The 13255-nt window shown below is 40.6% G+C and overlaps 2 protein-coding genes across 3 annotated transcripts; one reads left to right on the top strand and one right to left on the bottom strand.

The window, feature by feature from the left end:
* Positions 1-5275: 5275 nt before the first annotated feature.
* stk16 (serine/threonine kinase 16) lies at positions 5276-10043 on the bottom strand. 2 transcript variants are annotated; one of them, XM_062378516.1, is made up of 8 exons: positions 9938-10043; positions 9571-9684; positions 8849-9068; positions 8629-8762; positions 8068-8155; positions 7811-7939; positions 7556-7677; positions 5276-7272 (listed from the first exon to the last, which is right to left on the bottom strand). In XM_062378516.1, exons 2-8 carry the CDS (start codon positions 9654-9656, stop codon positions 7134-7136), a joined length of 918 nt encoding a protein of 305 aa, XP_062234500.1. In that variant the 5' UTR covers positions 9657-9684; positions 9938-10043; the 3' UTR covers positions 5276-7133. The 2 variants fall into 2 exon arrangements, with proteins under 2 accessions (XP_062234500.1, XP_062234576.1); XM_062378592.1 differs by having other exon boundaries at positions 9865-9964.
* On the top strand, positions 10016-13233 carry LOC133931724 (PEST proteolytic signal-containing nuclear protein-like). Its single transcript, XM_062378701.1, has 5 exons — positions 10016-10085; positions 10696-10925; positions 11627-11701; positions 11778-11833; positions 11951-13233. The coding sequence occupies exons 1-5, from the start codon at positions 10040-10042 to the stop codon at positions 12060-12062; spliced, it is 519 nt and encodes a 172-aa protein (XP_062234685.1). The 5' UTR covers positions 10016-10039; the 3' UTR covers positions 12063-13233.
* The last annotated feature ends 22 nt before the right edge of the window (positions 13234-13255 follow it).

Raw genomic sequence — 13255 nt, 5'->3', positions numbered from 1 at the left:
GCTCATATCCCCCCCAAGGCCAAACAGTCTCCTTATGAAAAAAATTGAATTCACTCGATCCAGATTTTTACTAGGACATCCACCAAATTGCACGCATTCTAATCCTGCCGCATTTTTCTCCATCAACATCCATGAATTATTCTATAGGAATCCAATGAAAATGTTTTAAAACACCCTATCTCGCAAAGGGTTCTGTCCTGATCCATACTGCATCCTTTCGTTTCATGGTAATCCTTCTCATCGGCATAATCCTGCTTACTAACAGACAAACAACACAGACAATATCATAACCTCCTTGGGGCAGGTATTACATATATAATAGTTTTATTCCCTATTATGCACGTACATACGGGGCCAATAGAAGTGATTCAGCTTTAAATGATTATGTTTTCTTAAACTGCGGTGAGATCTGATCTGTCACCATCATATATTTACTATATAAAATGCTAATCTGGGGTGAAGACACAAGACAGATGGGTATATTTTAATGTGTGAAATTAGATTTGAATTAGATATTATATCACTGCTAATAATCAAATATTAATACAAATGTTTTGATAAGAAAGGAAAAACATTGTTATTAAGATTGAAAAGTAATACTTTAAATGAGTATAAATTGCTAATATCAGTAATCTCATCTATTTCTAGCTTCATTTAAAAACATTGGCAGCAGTGGTGTGGTATAGTAATGGTTTACTAAAAGGATTCTACATTTCTTTTCACCTTGAAGAGAAGGTAACGTATACTTGAGCTCTGTAGGTTTAGAGGCAGAAAATAAAAACTATTAGATTTAGAAATGCAATATGATCTTGGTTCTATTTAAGCTACGTTCTTGCTGTTGAAGCACAACCAGCTGCACTGCAGGTGAAGGGACCCGTTACCTTTTAAAGAATTCAAAAACATCCAACCTGTTCTGACCTTATATGGCAAATAAAAAGGATCGCTCCCGACTCCCCAACTCCCACTTTAAGAGACTTATTGTGGAGCTCCATTTCATCTAATCACTTGGCAAAAGAGTGAAGAGTCTAAATAAAGAAAGGATAAATAAAAAAAGTCCCTGGGCCAGTGTGTTGCTCTCACCTTTGTAGATGAAATTACCCGAAAAGCTGTTACAAATCAATATAATCAATGCAATCAGCTAACTGACACAGGCAATCTCCTGCCAGTAAGTAAAATACCCCCGGTGGAGATCTTTCAATCTCTCGTGCCATAATTGCCCCCAAGGGCGACGTTAGGGTGTAGCATTTTGTACACTTAATTAAATTACTGAGCTCTCTGGACAGGACGGGTTGCCGATATCACACAGGACGGATAGATTTGGCCGCGTGCCAGTAATTAAGGCAATACCTTTCCTGATTACGCCAATCCCCCTTAATGAACTCATTATGCATTTTAACCCAAACACTCCCATGAATTAATGGGCACAAAGAAAGCTCCTGGATGGAAAGAACGCCCCGATCAAAAACACAAGCAATAACTCATCCACTCAACGTGGGTTAATGTAATGTCCATATTTCTCCGTCCTTTCAGCCGCAGCCAAGGCTAATTTGGACTTGAGTGACAGCAAAAAGTTCTGGGACTGTAGACTTAGTGAAGCTTTGAGGAAATAAGATTTCTCGTCTGGCAAATAACAGGAGACTCCACTGGGCGACTTTAAAAGGTCTCGCTGGAATCTCGTATCTTACTTCACTACGTTGAGAGAACTATTTGTGTGGTTGTTTGGCAAAGATGAGTCTATATGTGCTCACACACGCACATACATGTGAAATGATTTAAAGAGACCTAGGATCACTGCAGGGTGGGAGCAGCTCCGCACTGACCCATAATGCTTTGCTAATTAAATAATTCACTAATTGATTCATCGCCAAATCAATGAAGCCGGATGATAGTTTATGATGTGAGAGCTTAAGTGTGTTTGTGTTTGAGGACTGGGGTTGGATTACAAATGAAACCCAAACACACACACACACACACACACCCACACACACAGTACATCCCCAGAAACGAATGACAAGCAAACGCACATGAGATTGGTGCTAAAATGTAGCCACACATCGAGTTGACCTTGCGCTTGTGTTGCATGACATCATTTCAGCCCCTCACAGGCAGATGATATGGAATGTAAAATGCGGAAATGGGGGGGGGGCGGTGGAGTGTGACGGCGTCTGTCCTGAACCCAGTCTCAGGGGAGTCTGGGTTCTGTAGTTGGGCCTGAGGGAGAAATCACCTGGGATTTTATTAATTAAAGTGTAATGAATCCTCGGGGTGGTTGTGTACAAAAGGGCATCTGCACTGTAAATATGTGGCATGTTGTGTATTCTTTACGACCGGTCATTTGAGTGTGTGCATTTGCACCCGGTAAGGTAGGAATTACCTTCAAAAGTAATTGGGACAGCAGTGAAATGCGACATTGCAGTGATCTGGGTGGACGTTGGGATTGTAAATCCAGCCACACGAGCAGTTTGATATTTGTTTTCAAGCATGTCTGGCCAGCACACACACACACACACACACAGAAATTGCCACTGGAGCTCAACACTGTCAGATGAAGGTTGTGCTTGTGTTGTGATTCCTATAAGACTGAGTCATCATCCTTAAGAACGGTGATTATTTCTCCTTCAAAACTGCATTAACACAGAAAGCCTGTTATTTTTAGTTTTACATAACAATCTATCGACCTTAAATATCTAGACTCTTGATTGAAACATCACTAACACACATGAACACGTTTTAATTGTAATCTTTAGTAGTGCTAATTGCATCTTTACATGGCTACATCTCCACAGTCCCGTTATGAAGCATTTAAAGGGGACATATTATGACCATTTTACCACAGTTGATATGGTTTCTTGGGGTCTTAATGAAATGTCTGTGACATATTTTGGTCAAAATACCACAAGGATCATTTAAAACAGAACCTTTTTAGCCTGTCTAAAACAGCCCTCCTCAGATTGACCTGTTTTGAGTGCCCCGCCCCCCTCACCCCCAGTGAGAGCCTGGCTGCGAGAGTCCCAGGTCCCCATTGAGCCCCACAGTGGGAGCAGTGGGAGCTTCAGCTGGCGCAGCAGCAGAATCCTTCCACACTGTTGAGTCAACGTTTAGAGGTGTCCCGGCGGTCCCTTGTTTATGCAGCCACTTAAATGTCTGACGGGTAGCAGCTGCGAGCTAACACTAGCCCGGCTCCCCGGCTAGCGTTAGCTCGCAAGCTAACCGGGCCGGTGGAGCCCGGCTAGCGTGAGCTCGCTCGTAAAAGGCCATGTAGCGAGACTTCCTACATGGGCGTGGTGTGACTATGGCGTTTATTTCGGTCGTAATCCCATTCGACGCACTCTACCGTATCGTTTCTTACATAGAGGAACCACAACAAATCGCGGGAGTTGTTTTTTTCCAGAGTTTTTGGGACGGTAGACATGCCAGATACCTAAATTAACGTGTAGTAGCACTACAAAAGTGGAATTGTCATAATATGTCCCTTTAAATTCACTAGATACAAAAAAAAAATTATTTGGATGAACAAATTGCACACAAAAATCCTGGTTCCACAACAAAATTTAAAGGCTACGTCTCTGACCCACACAGCATCCTTTATAGCTTAGTGGAAATCCACCCTGAAGCTTTTGTGTTCACGTTCTCCCAATGTCTGTTGAACCATGGTTCATCCAACAGACTGGCAGATTCATAATAACACAACACATTTACACTGTTCCACATTCCAATGGAGGCATGTTCTACATCAACTATGTCCAACAACTGGAACTGCACATTTTTCAACTTGTGCCTTGGTGCTGCTGCATGGCCATGGAAACCACGTCATGACCAGTACAGAGAGAGGACCAATTGCTACTACAATATTTTTTTTTTAACGTACCTCTGCACTCAGCAGTCCCATTGATTGAGTGTTTGCATTCCATCACGTCACAGCCCTGCAATTGTGGCGTCAAGCATCTACACGCCATAAGGTGGAACGGCAATCACAGCCGACAGCCAGCTGTGTTTACTGAGAGGTATCGCCCCCTGCAGCTACTTGTGGGGATTTGTTCTGTTCGGTAAATGGTTTTCATGTTGACAAAAAACCAAACCTATCAGTGTGTTCAGTGAAGCTCTGTTGGTTTAGTGTCACTAACAGAACTGAGTCACAACTGAAGGGAGCATATCACCCATGATCCCCAGCTTCCTGAACCAGGAGAGCTGCTGCTGTAACAAATTCAGTTTCAGACTATTTTTGAAGCTAATATTTTAAAAGGTAAAAAAGTTGCATAGTGTTGCTGAAATTACAAATCTGAGGTACTTGGGGTATTGACTTTTCAAGCTACTTTAACTCAAGCACATTTCAGAGGAATATATCGCATCTCTTACTCAACTCGAACAATCTGACAAATTAAAACTGGATTTAACGTTAACAGTACCTACATGTGCACAGCAGGGTGATTGCACGATCATGAACAATTAAAATATAAAAAATGTAAATCTAATATAGGCATCAAAATATCTTAGTAAGAAAAAAAGTATTTACTGAAATAAATGATCATTTTTATTGACAGGGACCCGCCATTGTTGCGTTGACAACAGGATGAATCTAATATGAATCTTGGACAATTTTGAAAGGAGACCTCTGATTGGCTGTTGATTGCCTTAAATACTGTTAAAGTTGCTATTGCACTTTGACCTTGACTGAGGTAAGTCATGTCTCACTCTCTCTCTCTGTATTTACCCAGCATGCTAACCAATACAATTCAGGATCATCATTTAAGTTTGAAATGAAACCACTGCATAATATGAAGTTGCTGCAGTGATCATGGTACATTGTGTGACACTGGATTGTCATCAACTAAATGCAAATGGTGGGCTTCCGGTTGCGTTTTTCAAATTGCACCTCTAGACTTTTTGAGCCATTTTGCCCCACCCATTGAAAATTACACCAGAATACGTACATTTTTACCACTTTCTAATTTTCTGCAAATTTTGGTAAGAATTTGAGCATGTTAAAGCCCTCAAAAAGCCAATTTATTTGCCTCAAAAAATTATATAAATAAATAATAATAATAATCCTACCAATTACAATAGGGCCTCACCCTGTTCGGTGCTCGGGCCCTAAATATGCTTTGTCTGTAATTAAATCAGTAATTACAAGTGGCTTTTGAATACTTTTGGTCATATTCTGCACATGTGACTGACAACATGGAGGTTATTGTATTTGTCACTTATCTTGACAACAAATTAATATAGGATGCAGTTTTATTTCACATGTATATTAAAAACGGTTTAAACAGGACTCCATAGTTCATATTTTTTAATCCTTTACTGTGCAGAGAAGAGATGAAAAATAATGCCAACTAATTTCTCCATAATCAAATAACACACTCTTACACTCCAGTGAGTGATACCAGTATTAGCTCGCCATTGACAGCCACACAGAAATTCCTAGTCATTTCAAATCTTAACATTTAAAAGAAAAATATATTAAAATAGTATGTCACCTATGTTACCTTTCCAACAATTGACTGCATATATTAACAGTCAGGGACCTTTTATATTCTCACGTGGTCCAGTATCACTTCATTACAGACTCATAAAAGCAAAAATCTTAACTTAAAATGCCAAACAGTTTAATTTATTTCATAGCAGTTTGGTAAGGTACCGTTTAGGTCTACTAGGAAGGACCATCAGACTCTGAGATGTGGGTGAACCCTGAGAACAGGAGTCAGACCACACTTACAAACGACAGGATCCCAGAATCAAACACATGCATAGCTGGAATGGAAAATACTAAACTATTAAAAAAACGCATTACAGTAAAACGTGAAGTAAAAATTGGGGTATAATGCTATGGCAATGACTTTGACTGCCAGTATTGCGTTGTATTGCGTTGAACGAGTTGTTTTGGTGTGTAACATTAACATCTGTTTTCTTTGCCTCGATTTTCTTTTCTTTTGGTGAAAGCAAATACTTCCTTGCTTAGTTTTACTTAAAGTCCATTTGCACATTCCCAACAGTTGAGACAGAAACATGGTCAATGGCTGTATGTAGGGCAGCGACTGTGGTGCTGAAACGCCACTTTGTGTTCAAAGTCAGCATTGCAGGCGAGGAGCACACCACCTCTAAAAGTCTCCCCACCGGAGACAGTGTGAGTGATAGTGTGGAGAATTAGGACATTGATGAGTATAACAACTACATGATTTTACACACACAAAACTTATATAAACAATAAAAGGAAATTGGAACCTCTTCCTCGTTGGTAGGTATTGTATTCTGATATGTATTGAGCTCAGGAAGCCTCGTCCACAGGAAGGTATGACCGAGGCTTCTGTCTTTTATCCCTTTTAAAAAATTCCCCATAACTACAACTTTTAAGACTGTGATGTATGTTTCTGTAATAGAAATACAGTAGAAGTTCAGCCAATATGAGCCTTTCATAGCAAAAAATGCAGTAAAGATGTGCATTTACATTCTTCGTAAAATAATCAGTTCAATTGCTTAATTGAAGTAAAAATAAAATCTATGGTTACATTGTAAATTATCAAGCCTCAAGTAAACTTTTGTCATTGGGGTTTGTTAACCTCATTTTAGGAATCATGTAAATTTTGTTTTTACTCCCTAATATCAGCATCAGCCCACAGAATCCCACCCTCCATATTGTCTGGGCTCTTTATATAAAAATCCCTTTGAACCATTAACAACATGTCATTTTAATATTGTGTGTTTTGTACAGGTTAAATCCACAAGATATGGAACATGATCATTCTTAAATGTGATTAGCTAAGCTCACAGGCTGTTGGCTCCAGCCTCACACTGAATGACCGACATGAGACTGTTATCTATCTTCTCATGCAACCTTCGAGGAAAGTATATTTTCCACCCGGCCAATCCGTGATAATACATTATCAGAAGCAAACCTTTCACATTGTCCAAACTACATTTAAGACCATTCAGATGTTTTAATCATTTGCTAATCTGTGAGGAATACAAGAGTCCAGGATGGATCGGCCTGTTGCCAAGTTCCCTAAGCTGAGTGAGAGTCTGTACCAAAGAGCGTTAACATTAAAGTCAATAAATAAAAATGTTTCTTACAAGCTAAAAATAAAATGCATTCATTTATGTGTGCAAAGGGCCCAAATCGAATATACTGTGCGACATCAGACCATGTTGGTTTGGGTGTTGGGGCTGCGGCTCTGCAGGTCCTGTACCTGGTCGAGAACCCAGCTGATGTTTGGTCTCTCCTGGGGGTTTGACACCATTATGGAGCTCAGCAGCACCTGCAGGCCCTCCGAGTAACTGGGAACAAACAGACACCACATTAGAGCAAACATATATTTAACATACTTCCCCAGCCTGCATGAGCAACTTTTCAACTTAAAAATAAACGTGTTGTAACAATGGCTGCTGCAAACAAATTCCAGGGTTTAATATTTCTGGTGCTGCTGTTTTAAAGGTATATTTATCTATTACACCTACTTACTGTTATCTTGGAAAGGTTTCATTTGTTGTACTTTTCCATGGAATATAATGTGGGAATTTTTAAGTTACACTGTAAAAATTTTCAAGTCTGAAGACTCACCTGCAAGACTGTGGGATGGTCACTGGATTCTGGACAGCAAGGGCAACACTGTCCCCCTTCTGAAACACCAGGTCATATGGTCCCTCCAACATCATCATGCAGTAAAGCACACAGCCAAGTGACTGATGGCAGAGTGGGAGGATCGCGACAGGCGAGAAAAATAAGTGGTGAGTAAATAAGCCGGAGAAATTTAAGAAAACAACATGAAACAACACAAACAAGCCAGGAGGGACTCAACAAAAAACAAGGTCTTACCCAGATATCAGTGCGCTCATCTATGATGCAGTGGCTCTCTACATTGAAGAGTTCAGGAGCCCTGTAGGAAATGGTGCAACGCTGGGCTGCCCAGTCCTGTATGGTCATGGCTTCCCTGGTGCCTTTAACCTGCCACACATTAAGTTTCATTAAATTCATCAGATTGAGGATCATTTTGAGGACATCATGTTTAGAAAGGGGGGAAATCAGTGATACATGCATAAGAATTTGATTAAAACTATATAGAATACCCGTACCTCAATCCTGGCCCGGTTCATAGAGCCCAGGTCCATTAGAACTGGCCTGTCATCCTCATCCAGTAGCACATTCGTGGGCTTCAGATCTCTGTCAAATCACAACAGATAAATTGCATGTGTTTAGATGTTTGCGAAATGTCTTCTTAAAAAGAAGAAAACTTAGGAAAAGTGAGTAAATGCTAAAATGAATGTTACACGACAATCTGCAAATATTAGTATCTTACTTATATCATTCATTAGTTGAACTAAGATTAAATTACATATCCTGGTTTTGGATAGTTGGTGATGATATAAAGTAAATGTATATAATCAGAGAGATCAACTACACTATGAGGAACACCTTCATTGGGATATAGACTGTAATAAGCTAAACTCAGCTAATCCGAGTATGTGCTCTTCATTAAATTCTGAGTAGAAAGTTGCTGGATATTTCTGCACAATCTTTTTGCAAGTCACCAGGACTCTATACAGACAGTTTTGGCACATGAAGCTAGTCCAAGAGTCTTTTTACTGATGCATTGAAATGTTTGTTGCATACATGTGTTTGTTAAGAAAATGTACCTGTGTGCGTAACCTTTTTCATGAATGGCCTTGAGTCCAGTGCAGATGCCACGAAAAACTTTCAAAATCTGTTTCTCAGGCATTGAGCTCCCCTTGTCTCTTAGCTTCTCCAGAACGGACCACAAACTGCCTTTCTGTTCACACAAACACAATATATATCAGAGTCAGACCATTTCCCTCAAGGCTATTCTTGTCATTCTAAACTACCTCATCTACTTACACTGATATAAGGCAGAAGTAACCAGGCTTCACTCTTTCCTCCACGATCAACAAAGGTGTGGGCGACCAGGCTCAAGATGTTGGAGTGATTGAATTTGTGATGCATCTCCATTTCAGTCTGAGCCTCCTGGCGGCCTTCACGGTCATGGCACAGAATCCTCTTCAGGGCATAGAAGCGCCCATCCTTTACCCCCTCAACCAGGTCCACATAACTGAACCCACTGAAAAATGGAAAAACAGGTCAGAGTTTGAAGAGAGCAAAGTAGACTTTTAGGGATAAGGCTGGTGATATTCCATATTTTTATAAAAAATAAACAGATCCTATAAAAGCAGCAACAAAGTGTTTGTAGGATTGACTCTAAACTATAAAGGTCCCATGTTTATAGTTATAAGCTAAGAGGACATCCACTAGTGCTACAGTGGGGATCAGTGGTGTAGTTATGGACAACAATGGATGTCAGAGCAATAATCCACACCATCATTTGAAAGCATAATAATGGTTTACCTCAGACAAGGAGGTTGAGTTTCGACCTCTGACTGTTTGTAGAGGTGGAAACTCTACAAACAGTAGAGTTACACTTAAAGAAACTGTTGGACCTTGGCCTTTAATCCACTATTAGTTTTGCCCTTTTAAATAGATGTTTTGCTAAACACACATAGAATCACACTTCACCCTGAAGGTGAAACTAAATGGAGTTGGGTAAACACAGCATGCCATCTTACCCTTCATCTAATTTCTGGACGAAGTAATATTTCTTGTTATCGATGGTGATGGAGCCGCGGGAACATAAACACAGTGTCTGCCCCATGTTGACTGTTTCATTGTTCGACACCAACCTGGAAGAAAGAAGAATCAAGAAGACACATTGAAGTTAAGTGACAACAGGGACAAACATATCTTCCATTGTTGTGCTAGCTAGCGTGAAGCTAGCACATCGTCCAGGCTAAAAGCGTCCACACGCGATCTTAACGTTGGTGTTTAACGTCATCCCCAAAGAAAGTGAGATGTTAACGAACCCCCCGATGCGATGAGCACCTCAGCAAAGCGCGTGGGACGACACACGCGACGTGTTTGCGCCTGTTAGCTCACCGTGCTGTCACTTTTCCTCCATGTTCTTCTTCTTGTGTAAACAGTGCGCGACGCCTCAAGGAGACCGGGCGACATCTGCCGGCGAGTCCGAGAAAAGCAGCGATGGCGGACTATAGCGGAGACAGCAGCAGCAGCAGCGACGACGGAGGTGATATTTGAGCTGTTTCAGCTTCTCACTTGTGTTTAGAACTAATTAATATGTTGTGTTAGCTCGATGTCATGTCTGCTTATCAATACCGGACACGACTGACGCAAAACCGAGGGAATATTCGTAAAATGACACCTAGCTAAGCTACATCTCGGTGACCCAGCTAATGCTAACGCTGTAGCAACGTTACCTGTGTAGTTATGGACGAATGCACTGCACTGTAACTATTATGCTAGTACGGCTAGCATTAGCCAGATAGTATAGCAGCGACATGATTCTTGCTCATAGGTTTATTGATCGCTTGCTAACAATGTTAGCCTAGCCAGTGTGTTTGTGTGTGTAAACCTAGTTAGCGCTAGCTAGCAATGTTATTATTTAATCTCAGACATTGCGCACGGTACCACCGTAGTTAAATTAAACCCTGATGTCATCGGTACTTAACGCGCACTGTGTCCCCATGTGGATGTATGTGGTAGAGTCGAACACTAGCTACCTATGGTTCGCTTATGGCTAGAATCACAGCCACCCAGGTACAGGTGATAGCGTTTATTTATTCTCCAGGTCCCAGCAAATATGTGTTCACCTTGGTGAGTTGTCTTGCCTCAAGCAGGGCCGCAGGAGGAGGGAGGCAGAGTGAAAACTAAGCCTGTCTCTTGTAGCACTGCGCGCGGAGAAGGGTCCGCAGTCAAACGCACGTCCCAGCACCTCACACCCGAGGAGGATGATGACGAGTCCTCGTCCGACCCGCCGGCGCCCTGCAAAGTCCCCAAAATAGGCTTTAGCATGCCCGCCAAGATGGGGAAGAAGTCCAATCCCATATCTATCAAACTTGGAGCACCAGTGAGTGTATATTGTTGCATATTTACTGATTGCATAGAAGGCTGGTTTATTTGATGTAGTACTTGTGTTGTAACTTGCATCACAGACTGTGGTACACCCACATAGGTAATAATGGCCCCACAGATCCAAACTAAATGGCACTCACTGGAGCCAACAACAGTTAATCTAGCTGCATTATATTTCACACACTGGTGGATACCACTCACCTGAATGTGCTCGATTGTTTTCTATAATATCTATAAGTGATTCCCTGGGAATTGAAAAATGCCTTCTGTTAAAGAAAGTGGTGAAAAGGAGTCCTGGATCTGCCCCCTGATCCGGATCCACACCAAAATTTTACCATTTCTTCCCTTTTCCATACAATATCTCTTCAGAATGTAATCTTGTTTACAAGCGAATGGATGGAGTAAAATCATATCGTCCTTGGTGGAAGGTAAAAAACGATGAAGGCCAAAATCCTCAATATTTTGAGTGGTGCTGAATCATGAGTAACATCAAGAGTTACTCACAAGTCAATTGATTGAACTAGTCAACTAATGATTCAAGTAAATTATCTAGTTTAATCTAATCCAAAAGGGTCAAATATTATCTGGTGAAACATATTAAATGTCAGGATCTGTTGTTCTTACATTTTGGAAAGTGCGATACTGCTTGATTACTTTGTTTCATTTAGTTAACCCAAATCTTCCATCCTTTTTTAGAAACCCAAAGAGCCTGTACCACCGGTCCCCCCGAAAAAGTCAGGGTTGGCATCAGTATTTGATGATAGCGATGACGTAAGTGTGCATGGTTGTGTTAATGCATAAATAACAAATAAGCACAAGTTGACTGATATTTTCTATTCACATGCAGAGTGAACCTGAGGAGATGCCTCCAGAAGCAAAGATGAGGATGAAGAACATTGGCAGGTATAAAGACAATCGGATTGTTTCCTCAGGTTTCTATGAGAACATTTAGCTTTTTCTCCCTAAATGAATTGGTAGTAATCGTGTGACATGTTTCTGTTTCGGGTTTTCACTTTTCAGGGAGACGCCAACATCTGCAGGACCTAATTCATTTAACAAGGGCAAGCAAGGCTTCTCTGATCAGAAAAAACTGTGGGAAAGGAAGCTGAAGGCCCAGTCAGATAAACCCTAACTGACTCCCAGTTTGTCACTAATAGATCCTTTTTGTATAGGTTAAATATCTATGAAGGCTCAGGTGATTCCTCCTGCAATGAAGAATAATTTAAGCCTTCTGTGGTACTCTATAAATGAACATTTACACATTTAACCACTACTGGGGGATGCTAAGGGAGTGGCGAGGCATCAAGCCCCTGTGATAAGAGTTACTGAGATCAAGACGTGGGGCAAGTAAATGAGCCATTAGACTATTATTCAAACTGTAAAAAACAAATCTACAGTTTCCTTCTGCAGGCTGATGAGAAAATCGAGCACCTTTTTAGAGCCGTCATGCCGCCTATGCATCCTGCTTGTTCCTCTTGGTTTGGTGCGATCCTGAGCGACTCTTACTTTTAGTCGTCTAATATTTGTGTAAAAAATGTACATTGAAGTGTGATTGAGTTTTATTTTTTGATCCACAAACAGGAGTGTGAGTATGATCATTTTTGTTGATGTGGGGGCAAGTGACTAGACTATATGCGTAGATTGATTGTTTTGCTCAGTTTTTCAACATCAATGTACAACTTTTTTATTTACCCCAATTTTTATTTTGATATATAAGATGGACGTAACCATTGTAAATCAACTTCACTTTGCATTTCCCCTGCTGTATCACGTCACTTTGTTTGATGTTTAGGTTTTGTTTTACCAGTATCACTGGTTTTGTTGGATTTCTTTCTGTTTCACATTCACATTGACGGAAGCCCTTTTAACTTTTCCATTCACTGAAGGACTTTGATGTGTTCTAATTGACAACTGTGTGAGGATCCGAATCACACAGCGCTAATCTGAATTCAGATGCTGGTAACAGTCATGTCTATTGATTTGTGGGTGGGTAAAGTGTACAGTAGGTTAGTAATGTTATGTAAACACTTTGCATTGCAACTTTAACATTAGAAAGCCCACATTTATTAACTCCTTTTAAAATTAGAACCCTGCAGCACCTCAGTGACTTCTCCTGTGCCTGAAACACCTTCTGGAAAATCCCTACGATCAAACATGTAAACTTTAAATTTCTTTTGTTATCTTACTGTTGTGCAGAATTTCCCCAAGTCAATTACACCCACACCCACTGCTGTGACCTGACTAGTCAAGCAAAACTCTCCTGAAAACATTTAAAAGGTATTAAAAAAAAGTTTTGAATTATATGTTTTGTGTCAAATATGTCTG

This window comes from Platichthys flesus, chromosome 1 (genome assembly GCF_949316205.1).
Source record: "Platichthys flesus chromosome 1, fPlaFle2.1, whole genome shotgun sequence".
NCBI classification, from domain to species: domain Eukaryota; kingdom Metazoa; phylum Chordata; class Actinopteri; order Pleuronectiformes; family Pleuronectidae; genus Platichthys; species Platichthys flesus.
The sequence above is the reverse complement of the archived record's forward strand: the minus strand, read 5'-3'. Positions and strand labels throughout refer to the sequence as shown.

Coding starts and splice junctions, on each gene's coding strand:
- stk16 (XM_062378516.1), bottom strand. CDS start 9,656: ATGGGGCAGACACTGTGTTTATGTTCCCGCGGCTCCATCACCATCGAT. Junction 8,763..8,848: donor TACTTCTGCCTTATATCAGT/GTAAGTAGATGA, acceptor TTGTGTGAACAG/AAAGGCAGTTTGTGGTCCGT. Junction 7,273..7,555: donor ACCATCCCACAGTCTTGCAG/GTGAGTCTTCAG, acceptor GTTTGTTCCCAG/TTACTCGGAGGGCCTGCAGG.
- LOC133931724 (XM_062378701.1), top strand. CDS start 10,040: ATGGCGGACTATAGCGGAGACAGCAGCAGCAGCAGCGACGACGGAG. Junction 10,086..10,695: donor CAGCAGCAGCGACGACGGAG/GTGATATTTGAG, acceptor TGCCTCAAGCAG/GGCCGCAGGAGGAGGGAGGC. Junction 11,834..11,950: donor AGGATGAAGAACATTGGCAG/GTATAAAGACAA, acceptor TTCACTTTTCAG/GGAGACGCCAACATCTGCAG.